The 23,137-nt window shown below is 41.8% G+C and overlaps 1 protein-coding gene across 3 annotated transcripts in view; it reads left to right on the forward strand.

Moving 5' to 3' along the window:
• The first annotated feature begins 2,822 nt into the window (after positions 1-2,822).
• The window catches only part of LOC115168458 (solute carrier family 12 member 5), a 122,727-nt gene continuing 102,412 nt past the window's right edge, over positions 2,823-23,137 (forward strand). Inside the window, exon 1 of one of the 3 annotated variants that reach the window (XM_029723767.1) lies at positions 2,823-3,340. In XM_029723767.1, the coding sequence (XP_029579627.1) occupies positions 3,286-3,340 (55 nt within the window). In that variant the 5' untranslated portion in view covers positions 2,823-3,285. The remainder of the gene's footprint in view (positions 3,341-23,137) is intronic. The other 2 variants (XM_029723768.1, XM_029723769.1) reach the window with 2 other exon arrangements.

Raw genomic sequence — 23,137 nt, forward strand, 5'->3', positions numbered from 1 at the left:
GTGGGTTGAGTCTCTGTCGTGACCTTCCTGTCCGGGTTGGCGCCCCCCTCGGGTTCATACCGTGGGGGAGAGCTTTGTGGGCTTTACTCTGCCTTGTCTCAGGGTAGTAAGTTGGTGGTTGAAGATATCCCTCTAGTGGTGTGAGGGCTGTGCTTTGGCAAAGTGGGTGGGGTTATATCCCGCCTGGTCTTATCCGGTGTCCTGTGTGAATTTAAGTATGCTTCCTCTAATTCTCTCTCTTTCTCTTTCTCTTCTCTCGGAGGACCTCAGCCCTAGGACCATGCTTGACTACCTGGCCTGATGACTCCTTGCTGTCCCCAGTCCACCTGGTCGTGCTGCTGCTTCAGTTTCAACTGTTCTGCCTGCGGCTATGGAACCCTGACCTGTTTACCGGACGTGCTACCTTGTCCCGCACCTGCTGTTTTCGACTCTCTCTCTCTACCACACCTGCTGTCTCTAACTCTGAATGATCGGCTATGAAAAGCCAACTGACATTTACTCCTGAGGTGCTGACCTGTTGCACCCTCTACAACCACTGTGATTATTATTATTTGACCCTGCTGGTCATCTATGAACGTTTGAACATCTTGGCCATGTACTGTTATAATCGCCACCCGGCACAGCCAGAAGAGGACTGGCCACCCCTCAGAGCCTGGTTCCTCTCTAGATTTCTTCCTAGGTTCCTGCCTTTCTAGGGAGTTTTTCCTAGCCACCTTGCTTCTACATCTGCATTGCTTGCTGTTTGGGGTTTTAGGCTGGGTTTCTCTATAGCACTTTGTGACATCGGCTCATGTAAAAAGGGCTTTATAAATACATTTGATTGATTGATTGATTATGTGACTTGTTACGCAAATCTTTACTCCTTGCCATAACAAAGGGGTTGAATATTTATTCACTCAAGACATTTCAGCCTTTCATTTTTTAATAATTTGAAAAAGTTCCACTTTCACATTATGGGGTATTGTGTGTAGGCTAGTGACACAAAATCTATATTTTATCAATTTTAAATTCAGGCTGTAAAATGTGGGAAAAGTTGAGGGGTGTGAATACTTTCTGAAGGCACAGTAGATCTCTCTGTTCAATATCACTTACCTTTCAACTTCTTGACCAGTTGTCTGGGACATGGTTGTTGTTTCGGTGAGCCAATTCGTAGGCAAGTTCTCTGCATTTAAGCCTACTAAGCACATGAAACTGGTCTGAGAGATTCTTGATATGTTTTGCAAGCTCAGACTCCATGTCATCAGATAAGACCTCGTGTGCCTCTGCTACTCTATCATAGCCTTTCACAGGTACATGTTCATTTTCTGTTTTGCCAATGTACCTCCTCAGTGTCATTCAGCTTATGTTTTCATCCCTTGCTTCTGTTTGAATAGACTTCTACCCTTCTCTCACTTCCTTGGCTGCTCTCTCAAGAACATGAAGGGAGGCTAGACCCCTTGTTTAACGTTTGTATACACAGGGCATGATGATGTCTGCTCTGTAACAATAAAAATGCACTATCTGGAGTTCATATGCATGACACATTGCAAAAATACTATGCATAGTATGCATAAAACCTTACAAAATGTAATCATCATTTGTATGGGGTATGGTGGCCATTGGCTCAACTTATACTCCAAGGCAAACATTTTGACTATATTAGTCCACACAGCTACAAGGATGCACTACAGGATGGCAGGTAGCATAGCAGTTAGAGTGTTGGGCCAGTAACCAAAAGGTTGCTAATTTCAAATCCCTTAGCTGAAAATCTGTTGATCTGTCCTAGAGCAAGGCACTGAACCCGAGTTGCCCCATGGTCACTGTCAATAATGGCTGATCCCTGGCCATGACCCCACTCTCAGTGAGATATGAAAGAAGAAAAAAAAACGTCATTTCACACCACACACTTGTACAGGTTACACACTTGAGTGAATCAGGACACATATAAGCATGGTAGTTTAAAGAGACCCCAACTGATGGGGTATTAAAACAATATACTTTGGTTGAGATACAAGCATCATGAAACCTCTAACACAGTACATTCATTTGACTTTTGTGAAAATCAGTTTTCTGGTCCTAACTCGCTTACCACTTTTTCCATGTGGTTTCTTCCTTCACAGACTCCCTGAAATGATGACCTCTTCCTAAATATTTGGTCACATGATTCATTTTGTGTATGGTTTCCTAGAAACGAGGGGAGGTTCAACTAACCCTTTGCTCAACTTATCCCACTCACCCCTACGCTGTGAGTGCTTCTTTGCCCCCTATTCATATACATAATGATTAATTTTGTATTTTTTACAACTTCGTCAGAAAATAGCCCCAAAGGAAAAGTCATGAACGCTTGACTGAACCTGGTGGTGAACCAAGGCAGTCTTTCAACTTGACCTTGACATAGTGTAGTAGCTGTCAGACCAGTGCAACCAGTGCATGGTGACAGTGAAAGCTTTTAGTTTCAAATAATTAGGTTCAGAGAATGCTATACAAGACCTGCAGCCTACTTCAGATAACTGGCAGTAACCATACAGGAGAGGAAAACAAAATAAAGGAATACATAAGCAAAAATGAAATGGAACCTTGTCTTGCATCTAAAAAGAACATCAAAAGAGATACTCAAACACAGAAGGCAACCTTACATTTGATGTGCACCCACCCTCCCTCGCGCTTGCTCTCTCTCTCTCTCTCTCCCTCTCTCTCTCTCTCTCTCTCTCCCTCTCTCTCGCTCTCTCGTTCTGTCTCTCTCTCTCTCTCGCTCTCTCCCCCTCTCGTGAAGAGATGGTGGATGGGGATGAGTGTATGAGCAAGGGAGTGAGATAGAGAAAGGGAGAGAGAGAGATAATGCCTTCTGAATGCATGATGAATTTTGTCATCAGGCTTAGGCTGACTGGGGGCCGATCGTAGCTGTGCAGTGCGCAGAGCGAGCGAGCGAACAAGCGTGCGTGTGAGTGAGTGTGTGCGAGACCTTGCTCACAGGCACTCCATCATCAGCTATACCCTGCAGCCTCTCTCACTCTCCTTATCCTCCTCCTGAAGAGAGAGAGAGAAAGAGAGAATCACGTAACACGCCAGAAAGAAGAAGTGGAGAAGATTAAAAAAACTCTCTCCTCTCTGCACTGCTCTTTTGCTGAGCGTGAGAGGGAAGGGAAGAGGGAGAGAGAGGGAGGCAGTGAGCTACAGAAATAAAACAGTGCTTCTTGTCATCCGTGCTGCTTTCTCTGCTGTGGCTCCAGCCCAGAGAGCTCTGATTGTCAGTGCTAGAGCAGTAGCAGTCTCTCTCTCTGCAGACTGCAGCCTGAGGAAGAGAGGATGCTTAACAACATGACAGACACCGAGGAGGGAGAGGGGGGACCCAACAACCAGGGTGAGTTATGAAATATGTCACGGAGCTGTGAGCGGGTGTGCAGGGGAGTGTGGGGGTGAATGTGCGTTTGTGCTGGGTGGTGGGAGGGGAGGGAGGTTAATAAGTGTTTGTGAGGGGGAGTTTAAATGTGTGTACAAGAGCAGTTTTTTGGGGGGGGGGTGTATGTGTGTGCATGTGCGCGCATGTGCGCATACATGTGTGCATGTGAGTACAGTGCATGTCTTTGTAAGTTACAGTATGTACGAGAGAGTGTGTGTCTGTTTCCAGGGATATGGTGTGTTTGTCTTTGTCTCTCACTTCATGACAGAGACAGAGAGAGAGAGAGAAACGGATGGACAGAGGAATGTGCCTGTATCTCTGCACTCCTCTTCCGCCACTGGCTTATACAATCCTCAGCTGTGGCTGTTACTGCAAGGCTGCTGTGATGCTGTGGCAGGAATAATAATGGTGTTTCAGTGTTAAGAAGAGAAGAGGAGCAGCAGATAAACCTGTAGTCCTGTAGTGCGACAGCCAGAGGACCAGTCTGCCTCATGGCACTGTCACTTGGCTCCCAAGCAGAGTCATGTTTGGGCAAGGGGACCGCCTGGGGATGCATATGTCAACCCCCATCTGTTTGCCAAGCGTTCAGACCATTTCCTCTTTTTTCTTGACTATAAACCCTCTGTTTGTTCTGAAGTTGAGTAAACAGTGGGAAGGTGGATGTCCCTGGACCGCTGGGTCTTTGCGGCAAAGCAGAGCGGTGCAGTAACATTGGTGTGTTTCTGCAGAGACACTTCTTTCCTTCAGATGTGGCTTGCAGTGATTTCAGCCCTTGCTTGTAGATGTATAGATCCACGTCATAGGCATCTTGTCTGGTCTGTGATAAGGCTTAGAGAGCTCCTGGAGAGCGTCTGGGGAATCAATCCTCTCTTTAGGTGCTTAGATTCAACTCCAGGGATCTACAGAACTCATTCATTCTGTCTCGCCCCATCAAGGATTATCTTCCCGTGGGGGAAAGATGAGCCATTCACAATGGCGGAAATTATGATAGCCTGATAGCCTTTGTTAGTGTGGTGTGTATATGTGTGCGTGGTTGAGCGTGTGTGCACACGTGCCTACTTGCGTGTGTGCATGTGCGTGTGCATTCACATTGAGATCACACTTCAGTCATCTTAAATCGTATTGTAAAGCCATTTCTTTGATGGGGGTCGACAGTATGCATATGTGAGCAATGCAACAAAACGACTTCCCATGACAGGCTTGTGGGTGCTCCCTCTGTGTGTGCCTGTGTATGTGCGTGCATACGTGTACAGATGTAGTATCTTAATTTGATCACCCTGTTGCAGGAGAACTTTCCTGCATCACAGGCAATTTAAAACTTGTAGTGTATTTGAGGTTTAAAAAGGCTTCTGAAGTATATAACTTCCACATTGAAATTTCAGACTTCATTTTCCCTTATGAAAAATGTATCAAACCCTACAAAAATGTCCATTAATTATAATCCACATAATAATTCACATTTCCTGTTGCTGCAGGATTATTGTCCTGCTGTAGAAAACTGGCTCAAATTAAGATCCTACATCTATAGGTGTGTGTGTTTGTACTCTACATGGGAGATCTCTCTCCAAATCACCTCTGCCGTAAGGCAGGATTAATTATACACTGATAAGACAAATTAATTATGAATCACAGGGATTTCCTAAAGTGTATTATTAAACTGCTGATATTTCTGCACATTTCAATTCTGCTTTTGAACTCCATACTTGTATAGATGTGAAGCAACGCTTTCCCAGTCACTGCAGTCTAAACTCCATGGTGCAAGCATAAATCTTAGTATTTGCACTGTCGCTGTCTGTGGTGCTGAAATTGGGCTGTTAAAATACTGTTGTTCCTGGAAGCATGCCCTTATGTTCCTGTCTACTGCATTTGGTAATACAGTGACGTGCACACATTGCTGGGATTAGACTCTATCCATGGTGCTGAAACTAAACTGTGCAGCAGTGGCGTAGCCAGACATTTGTCGCAGCTAACTTCCTACAATTCTCCACATTTTGCCATGGGGCAAAGAGAAACATTTGCAGTTGTATAACTAATCTCATGCTATTCTGACTTATTAGAGGTGTGGCTTTCAGTTAGTTATTTTTGGCGACCTATCCCTTGAGAGTGAATGTAATTTCAGTTAATCTCTTCTTTTATACACTCTTATTTGAAAAAAAGGTGCTATCTAGAACCTAGAAGGGTTTTTCGGCTGGAGAACCCTTTGAAGAATACTTTTGGTACCAAGTAGAACCCTTTTGGGTTGCATGTAGAATCTTTTCCACAGGTTTACCTGGAACCGAAGAGGGTTATCCTATGGGAACAGCAGAAGAACACTTTTGGAACCTTTTTTTCTAAGTGTATATTTCATCAAATCTGAGTAACCCAGTGGACTGCGTGCTATGAATTCTATCTGATGGTGTTTACATATTCAGATAAAAATACCAATAATGCCCCGTTTGGAACACTGACAAGTAAAGAAATAAAATAAAACGTTTTAGTTGTTGTTGCTCAATCTGTTTGGGTGGGCCTGGCTCCCCAGTGACTATGCCCCTGCTGGACAGATAGCTATCCCTCTCTTATTGTGTGGACAGTTGTGTGGGATTCTAGACATCAAACTTATGAAATAACACATATGGAATCATGTAGTAACCAAAAAAGGCACAAAGAATACCAAGAGTGTGCAAGGCTCTCATCAAGGCAAAGGGAGGCTACCTTGAAGAATCTAAAATCTAAAATATATTTTGAATGGTTTAACACTTTTTTGTTTACTCCATGATTCCATATGTGTTATTTCATAGTTTTGATGTCTTCACTATTATTCTACAATGTAGAAAATAGTAAAAATAAAGAAAAGGCCTTGAATGAGTAGGTGTGTCCAAACTTTCGACTGGTACTGTATGTTCTTCAATCGGAATGAAGTCTAGTAACAGTTTCTATGAGCCTTCTACATTATACAGTTGAAGTCGGAAGTTTACATACACTTAGGTTGGAGTCATTAAAAATAATTTTTCAACCACTCCACAAATTTCCTGTTAACAAACTATAGTTTTGGCAAGTTGGTTAGGACATCTACTTTGTGCATGACACAAGTAATTTTTCCAACAATTGTTTACAGACTGATTATTTCACCTAATTCCAGTGGGTCAGAAGTTTACATACACTAAGTTGACGTGCCTTTAAACAACTTGGAAAATTCCTGAAAATTATGTCATGGCTTTATAAGCTTCTGATAGGCTAATTGACATAATTTCAGTCAATTGGAGGTGTACCTAAAGATGTATTTCAAGGCCTACCTTCAAACTCAGTGCCTCTTTGCTTGACATCATGGGAAAATCAAAAGAAATCAGCCAAGACCTCAGAAAAAAAATTGTAGACCTCCACAAGTCTGGTTCATCCTTGGGAGCAATTTCCAAATCCTGAAGGTACCACGTTCATCTGTACAAACAATAGTACACAAGTATAAACACCATGGGACCACGCAGCTGTCATACCGCTCAGGAAGGAGACGCGTTCTGTCTCCTACGTACTTTGGTTCGAAAAGTGCAAATCAATCCCAGAACCACAGCAAAGGACCTTGTGAAGATGCTAGAGGAAACAGGTACACAAGTATCTATATCCACAGTAAAACAAGTCCTATATCGACATAACCTGAAAGGCCGCTCAGCAAGGAAGAAGCTATTGCTCAAAAACCGCCATAAAAAATATGGTTTGCAACTGCACATGGGGACAAAGATCGTATTGATTGGAGAAATGTCCTCTGGTCTGATGAAACAAAAATAGAACTGTTTGGCCATAATGACCATCGTTATGTTTGGAGGAAAAAGGGGGAGGCTTGCAAGCCGAAGAACACCATCCCAACCGTGAAGCACGGGGGTGACAGCATCATGTTGTGGGGTGCTTTGCTGCAGGAGGGACTGGTGCACTTCACAAAAGTGGCATCATGAGGAGGGAAAATGATGTGGATATATTGAAGCAACATCTCAAGACATCAGTCAGGAAGTTAAAGCTTGGTCGCAAATGGGTCTTCCAAATGGACAATGACCTCAAGCATACTTCCAAAGTTGGGAAAAAATGGCTTAAGGACAGCAAAGTCAAGGTATTGGAGTGGACATCACAAAGCCCTGACCTCAATCCTATAGAAAATATGTGGGCAGAACTGAAAAAGCGTGTGCGAGCAAGGAGGCCTACAAACCTGACTCAGTTACACCAGCTCTGTCAGGAGGAATAGGCCAAAATTCACCCAACAAATTGTGGGAAGCTTGTGGAAGGCTACCCGAAACGTTTGACCCAAGTTAAACAATTTAAAGGCAATGCTACCAAATACTAATTGAGTGTATGTAAACTTCTGACCAACTGGGAATGTGATGAAAGAAATAAAAGCTGAAATAAATCATTCTCTCTACTATTATTCTGACATTTCACATTCTTAAAATAAAGTGGTGATCATAACTGACCTAAGACAGGGAATTTTTACTCGGATTAAATATCAGGAATTGTGAAAAACTGAGTTTAAATGTGTTAGGCTAAGGTGTATGTAAACTTTTGACTTCAACTGTATATCTATTATAACCATTTATCAATTTCTAGAGGCTGCTATGTTTTCGAGCATGTTTTATAATGCATAATGCTGTGGGATGCGTTATGAATGCATAGCCTAAATGATGTTAAAAGCCTTGTGACCTGTTATAAAGGCTTATAGCAACTGTTATATTCCAAAATGTGATAGAGGGCCATATAAATTAATTGAAATTGCATTATACAGGTGGTTCATAGCAAGTGTTACCGTAATCCCTGTCCAACTCATGTCTTTGTCAATGAAGGGGTGTGTAACGTTGGGATCGACTGCCTGACTGAGTTTTACAGGATTAAGCTCAAAATTGGATTAACAGGGAAGATGTGCTATATGTTTATTGACTTGAAATTCAGTGAGCATGCACCCTGCTGCAGTCTCCTGGAGTTGCTGAGAACACTGACACATTGACATTCATGCACACATGCACCCGCACAAACACACACACACACACTGGTCAAATCAAACCGTTATTAGCCAGTATATATATATATATACAGTGCCTTCAGAAAGTATTCACACCCCTTTTCCACATTTTGTTGTGTTACAATATGGGATTAAAATGTATTTAATTGTAATTTTTTTGTCAAAAATCTTCACAAAATATTCTGTAATGTCAAAGTGGAAGAAAAATTCAAAACACGTCTTTCAATTAATAGTGGAAAATAAAACACTAATATCTTGATTAGATAAGTATTCAACCCCCTGAGTCGTTAGATGTTAGAATCACCTTTTGCAGCGATTACAACTGTGAGTGTTTCAGGGTAAGTCTCACTGTCATTTATGTTAGTAATGTGGAGTAACTACAATGTTATTGATCCATCCTCAGAAATCTCCTATCATAGCCATTCAACTCTGTAACTCATTTTAAAATCCCCATTGGCCTCATGGTGAAATCACTGAGCGGTTTACTTCCTTTCCGGCAACTGAGTTAGGAAGGACACCTGTATCTTCGTAGTGACTGGTGTAGTGATACACCATCCAAAGTGTAATTAATAACTGCACCATGCTCAAAGGGATATTCAATGTCTGCTTTTTTTACCCATCTACCGATAGGTGCCCTTCTTTACAAACCATTGGAAAACCTCCCTGGTCTTTGTGGTTGATTCTGTGCTTGAAATTCACTGCTCAACTGAGGAACCTTACAGATAATTGTATGTATGGGTAAGAGATGGTGTAGTCAATTAAAAATCCTGTTAAATGTAACACAACAAAATGTGAAACAGTCAAGGCACTGTACTAAACACCCACCTCAGGAGAGCGAACTTCATTCAAACATTTAAACTACAAATAGAGCTTCATGAAAAATGTTGCCCATAACTTTACTCACAGGGGTATTATGTAGTGTTGTTGGAAAGGCTTATTCAAATTAAACATAGGCAACTAGTATTTCAAGAAGGGAACAATAACAGGTATTCTTACACTGATCTTCTTCTGCAGGCAGCTCTATAGAGTGGTCACTAGCTAGCACAGCCACAAAGTTATAACATCTGATTTTAAACCTAACACTAACCTTAACCCTAATCTTAACCACACCGCTAACACTAATGCTTAACCCTAACGCTTAAATTAACCTTTCACTAACTTTTACAATATCAGCATTTTTGACTTTGCATCTGGCCTATTTAGGGGAAATCACTTAGTTCTGCCTCTAGAACAAGACTCATTACAATAAACATCAGCATTCAATTAAACCTGCCCCATAGTATATTGCTAATAAAGGCTGAATATACAGTATTAACTTAATGAAGAAAATATATAGGAAACTCCAATTATGCATCCGGCTCTGCCATCTACTTAATGGCTGTTTAAGTATATAGTCATTACTTCAGTTCCAACCTATATTTATTCTAGTTGATGCATGTGGGCCCTGGTGAGAGTGACATTATTGTTTTTTTGTTTAGCAGTGATTAAAACTGTGTTTTTGTAGCTCAATGCTAATGCGGGTGAGGGACTGTGACCAGAGAGGTCCAGATCCTATTCTAAGACTTTTATTTCTCCCAATCAGACTGAGAAAGGGAAAGAGAGAGAGAGAGAGAGAGAGAGAGAGCGAAAGCGAGAGTGAGCATATCCATTTCCATTTGTCTTGTCATTACACTCTGTGGCTGTCCACTTACTCCATAGCAATTTTCACAAATGTGTAAAATTAAATCTGTGTCATCTGATTTCGCTTGGCACTCGCTTATTCTCTCTCTCTCACTCTCTCTCTCTCTCTCGCTACTCCATTTTATAATAAGGCTGTAACGTAACAAAATGTGGAAAAAGTCAAGGGGTCTGAGTACTTTCCAAAGGCACTGTAGTTATCTTTTTGCTTTCTCATAATTTGGTTGGGTCTAAATGTGTTTCTGTCCTGTGGCTCTGTGGGGTCTGTTTGTGAACAGAGCCCCAGAACCACCTGGCTGAGTGGACTCTTCTGTAGGTTAATCTCTCTGTAGGTGATGTGACGTGGTGAGGCTGCACCCAGGTGCAGAGAAGAGACCAGACGAGGAATCAGTGGTTAAGGATAAACATAAAGCTTTACTTAGAAATGGTAGCTGCAGGATCCCAGTACACATGAAAAAACAACAAACACTAAGTCTCGAAACTACCTCAGGAAACAAATGCACACAGTTAACAATTCAAGCTTCGGCAAAGGACAACCTAACAATTAAATAGGACACACCTGAGTGTCGTTAATGTCTCTAGGACGGTCTCTGCCGCCCTCTGGTGACAGGTGTGACCATGATAGATGAGGGTTTTGTGGTAGAATGTGTGGGCATCGCTTCCTTTTAGGTGGTTGTAGAATTGAACAGCCTTTTCTGGATTTTGATAACTAGTCCTAACCCTTCTCTGCATGCATTGTTTGGGGTTTTGCGTTGTTCACAAAGTATATTTTTGCAGAATTCTGCATGCAGTCTCAGTTGGGTGTTTGTCCCATTTTGGGAATTCTTGGTTGGTGACTGGACCCTAGACCTCACAACCATAGAGGGCAATGGGTTTGATAACTGCATTTTTAGCCAGATCCTAATTGGGATGTTGAGTTTTATGTTCCTTTTGATGGCATAGAAGGGCCTTCTCTCTCTCTCTCTCTGTCATTCCATTCTGTAAACATATGTTTCCCATGCCAATAAAGCCATTTGAATTGAATTGAGAGATGGAATGACAGAGAGAGAGAGAGACAGTGAGAGAGAGCGAGAGAGAGATGGAATGACAGAGAGAGACAGGTGGAATGAGAGAGAGAGAGAGCTAGGCGAAATGAGATGACACAGGTTTCATTTGACATGTTTGTGAAAATTGCTATGGAGTAAGTGGACAGCCACAGAGGAGTGTAATGACAAGACAAATGGAAATGGATATGCTTGATAAATAAGCCGTGTCCTGCTGTCAGACCAGCAGACAGAATGTTATCTCTGGAGGAAAAGGATTGTTCAGCCATGTCTCCCCATGATTCAGGATCCTGTGACGAAATACACAAGGATCAGGGGTAATTCATGTCATTATTTAGTGTTGGGTGGCTAGCAGGCGTGTAATGTCAATGGTGATGTGCCTGAAGTCAGTCATTGAAGAACATACAGATTTAGGGAGAGGGGGTTGGGGTTTAAGAATAATGGAGGCAACTGTGTCCTTGGGGACCTTCAATGCTGCAGAAATGTTTTGGTACCCTTCCCCAGATCTGCGTCCCGACAGAATCCTGTCTCGGAGCTCTATGGACAATTCCTTCGACCTCATGGCTTGGTTTTTTCTCTGACATGCGCTGTCATCTGTGGGACCTTATATAGACATGTGTGTGCCTTTCCAAATCATGTCCAGTCATTTGAATTTACCACAGGTGGACTCCAATCAAGTTGTAGAAACATCTCAAGTGTAAGGGGTGCGTAACTGGTGGCAGTGAAGTCAAACGCAGGAGAACAGAACTTGGTGAATAGCCGGAGCAGTTTAATATATAAAACTAACGGCATACAAAATAACAAACACATGGGTACAAAACCCGTAGCGCACCAGTAACACATAGCACAAATACTTACAGTAAACAATTCCCGACAAGGACATGGGGGGAAACAGAGGGAAAATATACAACATGTAATTAGGGAATTGAAACCAGGTGAGTGTGAAAACAAGACAAAACAAATGGAACATGAAAAATGGATCGGCGATGGCTAGAAGACCGGTGACATCGACCACCGAACACCACCCGAACAAGGAGAGGAACCGACTTCGGCAGCAGTCGTAACATCAAGGAAGATCAATGGAAACAGGATGCACCTGAGCTTAATTTCGAGTCTCATAGCAAAGGGTCAGACTACTTGTGTAAATAAGGTATTTCTGTTTTTATTTTTTATAAATGTGCAAACATTTTAAAAACTCTTTTCACTTTGTCATTATGGGGTATTGTGTGTAGATTGCTGAGGATTTTTTGATTTTTTTAATTCCTTTTTGGATAAGTCTGCAACTTACCAAAATGTGGAAAAGGTGAAGGGGCCTGAATTCTTTCCGAAGGCACTGCACTTCAGATTGTTTAGCCAGTATTTTATACATTATCTCATAGAAAATTGTATAGTGTATATAAAGAGAGAAACAGGGATATAGAGATAAAGTAGATAGAAAGAAAGAGACAGACACATAGATGAAAGGGATGCAGATAACTGGGAAGGAAGGGAGGGAGGGAGGGAGGGAGGGAGGGAGGGAGGGAGGGAGGGAGGGAGGGAGGGAGGGAGGGAGGGAGGGAGAGACATGAGTCACTCCTTCCTTTGCCTTCTTCCTCCACCACCTCCTCCTTTTCCTCCTCCTCTTCTTCTTCCTCCTGTACTCTAATCTATGCTCTGGTTATGTCTGGCTCCATCTGTCCCCTGCGTGTGATCTCAGATAATGACTTCTCTATTATTAGTATTCTGTACATTGAGCCAGACATCAGCACAAACGTGCCTGGTACAGACAAAGATCGCTGGCTGATACACAATCTAGGCGGGCAGCTGTGAAACTGTTAAGTTGAAATACCCCTCTCAGGTCCCCCTCACTTGAGGATGGTTCTTCAAGGTTGTGGTTCCATGTCCCAACACTCATGTCTGAACATTTAAAGTGCAGAATACGCATTTGAACGGACAGTGCAGAGGAAATACGCACAACACATATTGCACCCACAACATACAGTGAAACAGTCAGTGCAGGACACAGTCCTAGAATCCACCTGATTTCACTCTCCATCCAATATGGCTCTACACCAGAATTGGTTATTGTTGTCTATGTAGATTGGAGATTGGGAAACTTTCCAAATTCTAATTGTATGGGTACCAGTCATGGCTCACAGGTGGAGGGTGACCTTTTGTTTTCAATCCAGCATTTGATATACATCATTATGGGATAATGAGGCAGTCTGCAGTCAACACACACACAAAGTAGAGTGATCATCAGCCCCATAGAGAAAGAGAACATACTAATGAAACAGGCCTTGGAGCAAACAACCCCAAAATGAAAAAGAGCCCTTCTATCCTCTTTAAAATAATACATTTTTCTGATCGTCTTCAAAGAGATACTACGTAAAAATAAGTTGGGATGTGAAAAACTGAACATTCCAATGGAAACTGTGGCTGTGGAGTCCTTAGAGCCCAGACTTTACAGTCCTACCAAGCAGCAATAAAAACTGACGCGTTGGGGGCTAATCAATAGTCCAGCAATGGGAGTGGTACTGAGGTGAGAGGACGGGTGGCTCACCTCTGGAGTGGGCTCGCACATCAGAAACACTTTCATTCACTCCCTTTCTGTGGGAAAGAAGCATCGACTCCGCCTCGTAAATAATCTCCCTTCTCCCATCCCACACAATGGAGTTCTGATGTACCTAACCCCCCAAGCTAGTTGCTATGTTCATACTGTAGCAACAGGGATCATTGGCTAATATAATAGCATTGTGTTTGTGTCCTGTGATGTACACATTACATGTTTGTAGTTTTGAACTTAGGAGAGTACACTCTTAGAAAAAAAGGTGCTATCTAGAACCTTAAAGGGTTCTTTGGCTGTCCCCATAGGATAACCCTTTGAAGAACCCTTTTTTTCCAGGTAGAACTCTTTTGGTTCCAGGTAGAACCCTTTTGGGTTCCATATATACTGAACAAAATTATAAACACAACATGTAAAGTGTTTCATGTGCTGAAATAAAAGATCACAGAAATGTTCCATATGGACTAAAAGCTTACTTCTCTCAAATGTTCTGCACAAATGTGTTTACATCCCTATTAGTGAGCATTTCTCCGTTGCCAAGATAATCCATACACCTGACAGGTGTGGCATATCAAGAAGCTGATTAAACGGCATGATCTTTACACATGTGCACCTTGTGCTGGGGACAACAAAAAGCCACTCTAAAATGTGCAGTTTTGTCAACAATGTCTGAAGTTTTGAGGGAGCATGCAATTGGCAAGCTGACTGTAGGAATGTCCACCAGAGCTGTTGCCAGAGAATTTTATGTTAATTTTCGACCATAAGCCACCTCCAACATTGTTTTAGAGAAACAACAACACAGAGTTACACATGGGTTAAACAAAGGTACAGTCAATAACACAATAGAAAAATCTGTATACAGTGTGTGCAAATGAAGTAAGGAGGTAAGGCAATAAATAGGCCAATAGTGGCGAAGTAATTCCAATTTAGCAATTTACACTGGAGTGATGTATGTGCAGATGAGAATGTGCAAGTAGAAATACTGTTGTGCAGAAGAGCAGAAAAACAAAAACAAATATGGGGATGAGGTAGGTAGTTGGTTGGATGTGCTATTTACAGATGGGCTGTGTTACAGCTGCAGCGATCAGTAAGCTGCTCTGACAGCTAATGATTTCAATAGATCATCATTATACTGGTGCAGTGAACATCATAGCAGAACATCCAATCAGGATTTTAAGAACCCTAATGAGTATCTCTGTATAATAAATTATGTAAACTTGTAAGTAGGGCTGTTGCAGTGACCATACATCCGCCACACCTGCAGTCATGACCAAAGTCAAATTCCACATGACGGTTCAGTCACACTAATTCCCGCACTGTTGGAAGTACCCAACTAGTACCCAACTCACCTAATGGTCTTGTACTCAGGGCTCTATTGTCCCTCTAACCACCATGACATCAATGAAAGGCAATCCCATCAAACACTTATTACCAAAACAGTATCAAGCTTTTAAAACTCACTGTGATTGATCAATTTGAAGGAAGAAGTTCAACCACAGGTTGAAACTGAGTGGAAAACATGGTCATTGTGGATGTTGTTTCAAAGCTTAGCACAGGGGAAAAGGGGATGGTTTGGCTGGCCAGGACTTCCTTGTCCCATCGCGCTCTTGCGACTCCTTGTCACGAGCCGGGCGCCTGCAAACTAACGTCGGTCACCAGTTGGACTGTGTTTCCTCTGACACATTGGTGTGGCTGGCTTCCAGGTTAAGCGAGCAGTGTGTCAAGAAGCAGTGCGGCTTGGCAGGGTCATGTTTCGGAGGACGCATGGCTCTCGACCTTCGCTTCTCCCGAGTCCATAGGGGAGTTGCAGAGATGGGACAAGACTGTAACTACCAATTGGATATCATGAACTTAGGGAGAAAAAGAGGCAAAAAGTAAAAAAAAAACATGAAATATCACATTTACATAAGTTTTCAGACCCTTTACTCAGTACTTGCTGAAACACCTTGGCAGCAATTACAGCCTTGAGTCTTCTTGGGTATGACTCTACAAGCTTGGCACACCAGTATTTGGGGAGTTTCTCCCATTATTCTCTGCATATCCTCTCAAGCTCTGTCAGGTTGGATGGGGAGCTTCGCTGCACAGCTATTTTCAGGTCTCTCCAGAGATGTTTGATCGGGTTCAAGTCCGGGCTATGGCTGGGCCACTCAAGGATATTCAGAGACTTGTCCCGAAGCCACTCCTGCATTGTCTTGGCTGTGTGCTTAGGGTCGTTGTCCTCTTGGAAGGTGAACCTTCGCCGCAGTCTGAGGTCCTGAGTGCTCTGGAGCAGGTTTTAATAATGGATCTCTCTGTACTTTGTTCAACTTTCCCTCGATCCTGACTAGTCTCCCAGTCCCTGCCGCTGACAAACAACCCACAGCATGATGCTGCCACCACCATACTTCACCGTAGGGATGGTGCCAGGTTTCCTCCAGATGTGACGCTTGAAATTCAGGCCAGAGAGTTCAATCTTGATTTCATCAGACCAGAGAATCTTGTTTCTCATGGTCTGAGAGTCCTTTAGGTGCCTTTTGGCAAACTCCAAGTGGGCTGTCATGTGCCTTTTACTGAGGAGTGGCTTCCGTCTGGCCACTGTACCATAAAGGCCTGATTGGTGGAGCGGTGCAGCGATGGTTGTCCTTCTGGAAGGTTCTCCCATCTCCACAGAGGAACTCTAGAGCTCTGTCAGAGTGACCATTGGGTTCTTGGTTTTAATTTTTAATACAATTTCAAAAATGTATTAACAAATGTGGAACAAAATGTGAAAAAGGGGAAGGGGTCTGACTACTTTCAGAATGCACTGTAGCCTAATAGCTTACCACATATTCCACACAGTAGAAAAACATTTAAAAAAATAATATTTAAGATGTCTTTGGTACATAATTGGTCTTGCCTTTACTACAAAATTAAACAAATTCTAGTAATCGTCTTTGAATGTGGACTGTATTATTGTGCATACTAGATAGACTGGTTACCTTACGCTTCAAAATGTATATCCATGAGTCTGGGAGAGAATGTATAGGCCTTGGCGATGCTATTAGTTCATTGATTGTGTAGGGCGGCTTACAGTTAGCCTACAATTATAGTGAATTTGTATTTGATTTTGAATAACCTAGTAATAGGGCATTTTTTATATTTTCATAATCAATAGGCTGACACATTACCTTTAGCTACAGATTATCTCACCACTATGCATTTCCATCTCCTCTCTCTCCTTCATTCCTTTCTCGAGTGCGCAGAGAGAGGAGCTGTCAACAGTTTTAATTAAATATGTTTTCTTGTGAAAACATGTTACTATCGATGTTCCCGAACAGATTTCACTTAATAGCTGCAGGAACAGGGTTGGAGAGCCCATGACATACAGAGTTTGGATGGAATATGACCTGTAGCGCAGCGAGAGGCTGCATGCTCCTCAAACAGTGGTTGATGCATGGAGTGAAATACAGTAAGTGTTCTTATTAGCCCAGACATTTCTATATGCAATCCTGTGTGAAAGCAGTGTTTTGACCGAAAGGTTGCTGGATCGAATCTCCGAGCTGACAGGGTAAAAATGTGTTGTTCTGCTTCTGAACAAGGCAGTTAACCCACTGTTCCCGGTAGGCCATCATTGTAAATAAGAATTTGTTCTTAACTGACTTGCCTAGTTAAATAAAATGTTTTCCACTTAAGAGGAAGATCCCAGCTGCTACTGTATTTATGTCTGAGCTGCTCATATTAAGCACATGCTCTGCAATAAAACTGGAGTAGCCTACGCTGGCATGATTAAAAAACATTTTTTTATCAGTTAAGTCAGTTAAGCACAAATTCTTATTTTACAATGGGGGCCTCCCCCGGCCAAACCCTCCCCTAACCCGGACGACGCTGGGCCAATTGTGCGCCATCCTATGGGACTCCCGATCACGGCCGGTTGTGATACAGCCCGGGATCGAACCAGGGTCTGCAGTGACGCCTCAGTGCGCCACTCGGGAGCCACTCGGGTGGATGACGTATTTTTTCCCCGTTCCTGCCCAATTGATAATGGGCCATTATAAATCCAAACTAAAGACAAGATTTAATTGAGAATAGTCTGATAGTCACAGCTTCACAGCGTGTGCTGCCAGAGGCAAGGAACAGAGAGCAAGCTTTTTTTGCAACATTCTCAAATCATCAATAGTCGATAGTTGCTTTATGCAGCCCATATTTGTTTTGATTTCTGAGACATTCTAAGGTGTGTATCATTCACAACTAAAGTTGCCAAGTAACTGAAAATCTAGTGCATAGGACTTTTACGGTAAACCACTTCATTTACGGTAAACCACTTCAAACCACTTCATGTGCGCACTCGCTTTGGAATGGGAAAAATATCCTTTAAAAAAAAGAAAAAAATAAATATCAATTTTATTGAGCTACGTTCAGATATATTCTTCTTACTATAAAATCATATAATGGCAGGGGACTTATAAGCATATTTTGTCTACTAAATGATCTAGCCTACAGCCTATGGCATGACGCATAGCCAGATAACATACAGCAGGCCATCTCTATTCTGTTCTTCTAAAATAAATGTTTCTTCATATCATAATTTTTCTTTAGACCTGCCTAAAGTAAATAATGGATTTATTGTGATAGTGTATATTAAATGGATTTATTAGACTTGTTTAAAAGTCCCAAATCAGCAGCTTGAATGCATGGAGGCCTGGAGATGCTCAACGTGTTGATGACAATAACAGTCTGACAGATGTCATGACAGCCCTACTTGTAAGTACATGCTATATGCATCCATCTGAAGGCCAAGTGTATTGTTTGTGTTTATCAATCTCACTTCTTGTAACATCTGAGATCTAATTCCCTTAAAGCACCTATCGGTCTTCATGCACATTGATTTTGACCAATTACAGTCAGACGAAAAGGTTCCTCTCCACTCTGCTGGCTTACTCTCTCTCTCCCTCTTTCTCGCTCCTTTTCACTCATTCTCTCAAGGCATCATGATAGGGGATGTGGGCTGTATGTTCTTCTAGGTTCTTCACAGTATAGGGGATGTGGGCTGTATGTTCTTCTAGGTTCTTCACAGTATAGGGGATGTGGACTGTATGTTCTTCTAGGTTCTTCACAGTATAGGGGATTTGGATTGTATGTTCTTCTAGGTTCTTCACAGTATAGGAGATTTGGATAGTATGTTCTTCTAGGTTCTTCACAGTATAGGGAATGTGGACTGTATGCTCTTCTAGGTTCTTCACAGTATAGGAGATGTGGACTGTATGTTCTTCTAGGTTCTTCACAGTATAGGAGATGTGGACTGTATGTTCTTCTAGGTTCTTCACAGTGTACACCACCTTTCTATCTGTTTCTTTCCATCTCATTGTGGTTTTTATTCTGTTACCAATTCATTTGTTTTATTCAGCAAATGGTTGCCTTACTTTTTGGGAATGAGCTCAAAATTAAGCATTTCCCTGTAAAGCCTACACCTGTTGTATTTGGCGCATGTGACCAATAATATTTGATTTGGATTGGATCTTAAAACCTGTTTGGGATAGGGGGCAGTATTTTCACGGCCGGATAAAAAACGGACCCGATTTAATCTGGTTACAACTCCTGCCAAGAAACTACAGTATGCATATAATTAGTAGATTTGTATAGAAAACACTCTAAAGTTTCTAAAACTGTTTGAATGGTGTCTGTGAGTATAATAGAACTCATATGGCAGGCCAAAACCTGAGACGATTCCATACAGGAAGTGCCCTGTCTGACAATTTGTTCTCCTTCTGTGGCATCTCTATCAAAAATACAGCATCTGTGCTGTAACGTGACATTTTCTAAGGCTTCCATTGGCTCTCAGAAGGTGCCAGAAAGTGTAATGGGGTGTCTGCAGTCTCTGGGCGAAAAACAGCAGGAGTTTTTGTGAGTGGTCAGGCTGGGAACAGTGACACTGGAGATGCGCGTCCACGAGACGACTCCATTTTTTTCTTTCAGCCTTTGAATGAATACAACGTCGCCCGGTTGGAATATTATTGCTATTTTACGAGAAAAATAGCATAAAAATTGATTTTAAACAGCGTTTGACATGCTTCTAAGTACGGTAATGGAATATTTTGACATTTTTTGTCACGAAATACGCTCGTGCGTCACCCTTCGGATTGTGACCAGAACGCACGAACAAAACGGAGGCATTTGAATATAACTATGGATTATTTGGAACCAAAACAACATTTGTTGTTGAAGTAGAAGTCCTGGGAGTGCATTCTGATGAAGAATAGCAAAGGTAATCCAATTCTTCTTATAGTAAATCTGGTGAGGGCCAAACTTGGTGGGTGTCAAATTAGCTAGCCATGATGGCCGGGCTATGTACTCAGAATATTGCAAAATGTGCTTTCGCCGAAAAGCTATTTTAAAATCTGACACCGCGATTGCATAAAGGAGTTCTGTATCTATAATTCTTAAAATAATTGTTATGTTTTTTGTCAACGTTTATCGTGAGTAATTTAGTAAATTCACCGGAAGTTTGCGGTGGGTATGCAAGTTCTGAACATCACATGCTAATGTAAAAAGCTGTTTTTTTATATAAATATGAACTTGATTGAACAAAACATGCATGTATTGTATAACATAATGTCCTAGGAGTGTCATCTGATAACGATCATCAAAGGTTAGTGCTGCATTTAGCTGTGGTTTTGGTTTTTGTGACATATATGCTTGCTTTGAAAATGGCTGTGTGATTATTTTTGGCAGGGTACTCTCCTGACATAATCTAATGTTTTGCTTTCGCTGTAAAGCCTTTTTGAAATTGGACAATGTGGTTAGATTAACGAGAGTCTTGTCTTTAAAATGGTGTAAAATAGTCATATGTTTGAGAAATTGAAGTTATGGCATTTTTGAGGTATTTGTATTTCGCGCCACGCTATACTATTGGATATTGGTGAGGCGTTCCGCTAGCGGAACGTCTGTTCCTAACAGGTTTTAATATTGCACAACACTGCATATGCCACAGGACACTGCATTCTACCTTGTTTTCCCCAGCCCCCAACAAACACACACACACATACAGTACACACACACAATTCATTCCTGACCATGACGGGTGTTAAAGTTATTTTGTTTAATCGATGCTACTGTATGCCTGTTTCTACTCCCTGTAGCTGACAGGCCCTCTAAAAGCCCCCGTTGAGGCTGTAATCAAAACACCATAAATACCTCTGTATTTCCTTACTGAAGTAAAATCAGAGATACACAATGTTTTATTATTTGACTGACATCCATACAATTGGAGATCCTTCTTTTCATTCCCGTCTCTAAATATTGGGTTATTTTCTTCCATCTTGTCAGTTTCTGTTGACAATGCTGTTATCAGTCCATTCATGTAACAACTATGATGCCAACATATAGCCTACAGTAAACAAAGACATGATTATGATTATATAGTGGATTCAGAAGAACATCTAAAAGGCTTTACCTCTTAAAGCCGGGTTACACGGCATGACACAGAAAAGTTTGGTCACCACTTATGTAACAACAGCATGTACAGACAGAATGTTGGCATGTCTGAGCAAGACACAGGTCAGAGGTGAGGGTATTATTATGATGGATAGACAGACGCCTGTTAAAAATAAAACATAAGCACAGCGCTGCCAAATCAACCAAATGCCCCGGAATTGCTTTGAGCATGCAGAATACTGTGTAATGAAAATGTAGTTGATAAAGACCGAATATTATTATCCAAAGAAGATTACACAGGAAAGACATGTCTTGGAATTGTAGATTTGATTTTCAAGTTCTGAGTTCAAGGCTGCGTCATTCTTAGCTGCGGAAACAGTAGGTAGTCACAGAACATCAATTGGGACATTCATCTTGGAGCACCAGGCAGATGGTCCAAACCGCTTGTTGGGTCTGTTTGAACTGACAGAGATTAAGCAAGTGCTGGAACCATGGAACCATGGAATTTAGAGAAGAAGACACTATAGGGTAACATTCATTCACCCACTTAATGCTTAGTATCCCTCGTAAGCACTGTGACCCTGTGGCCATGGCATCATTGTTGTTTGGCACATTTGTGAATATGTCTGGTACAACAACTCTACCTGTACAACAGCATATTGATTCATGGATTTACAATGTAACCTACAACATCTGACAACAATCTAGCTCTTATTGGCTCGTATTGGCACTAATCTAGCACTTATTAGTTTACATGTACAACATGACTTCACGACTATGTTCCATCAGACACAGGCATACAATGCGTATCCTGCTTACGACAGGTGTGGTTTGCTGTCTCTCCATCCATTCAGAGCAGGCAACCCCTGCCTCTTCATCATGTATTGCTTCTTTACTGAAATGTCTTACTTTCGATAAGATTGCTTTAACGAAAATGCTCCCCGACACGTCATCTCTGCACACTCCAAGGTAAATGATGAATGGTGGCGGCATTAGAGCTGCGTTGGCTAATGGAAATAAATTAAACATTTCCATCGCAAGATTAGTGGGACTGACCAGAGGCATCTGTCTTTCCTTCCCTAACTCTTTACCTCTGTCCCTGACTCTCTACCTCTGTCCCTGACTCTCTACCCTGTCATTCTACCCTGTCCCTGTCATTCTGTCTGTCTCTCTCAATTCAATTCAAAGTGCTTTATTGGCATGGAAACATATGTTTCCATGCCAAGTGAAATAAACAATAAAAAATGTACAATAAACATTGCAATCACAAAGTTCTAAAGGAATAGAGACATTTCAAATGATAGATTTTGTCGATATACAGTGTTGTAATGATGAGCAAATAGTTTAAGTATAAAAGGGAAAATATATTAACATAAATACGGGTTGTATCTACATTGGTGTTTGTTCATCACTGGTTGCCCTTTTCTTGTGGCAACAGGTCACAAATCTTGCTGCTGTGATGGCACACTGGTAATTCACCCAATAGATATGGGAGTTAATCAAAATTGGATTGTGCACATAGCCTGTCTTCTCTTCAGAGCCAGGTCTGCCTACTGCGGCCTCTCTCAATAGCAGGGCTATGCTCACTGAGTCTGTACATAGTCAAATCTTTCATTAATTTTGGGTCAGCCAAATAACATTGTAGTTAGCTCTTTTTTTTGTTAATTCTTTCCAGTGTGTCAAGTAATTATGTTTTTGTCTTCTCATGATTTGGTTGGGTCTAATTGTGCTGCTGTCCTGGGGCTCTCTTTGTGTTTGTAAACAGAGCCCCAGGACCAGCTTGCTTAGGGGACTCTTCTCCAGATTCATCTCTGATAGCTTTGTTATGGAAGGTCTGGGAATCACTTCCTTTTATTTTTTTAAACCTTTATTTAACTAGGCAAGTTAGTTAAGAACAAATTCTTATTTACAATGATGGCCTAGGAACAGTGGGTTAACTGCCTTGTTCAGGGGCAGAACAACAGATGTTTACCTTGTCAGCTCAGGTATTCGATCTAGCAACCTTTCATTTCCTGGTCCAACACTCTATCCACTAGGTTACCTGCCGCCCAGATGGTTAGGTGGTTGTAGAATGTAATGTCTCTTTTCTGAAAGTCTGACAGCAAAGACATCATGACCAGATGAGGCTG

This window comes from Salmo trutta, chromosome 30 (assembly GCF_901001165.1).
Source record: "Salmo trutta chromosome 30, fSalTru1.1, whole genome shotgun sequence".
NCBI classification, from domain to species: domain Eukaryota; kingdom Metazoa; phylum Chordata; class Actinopteri; order Salmoniformes; family Salmonidae; genus Salmo; species Salmo trutta.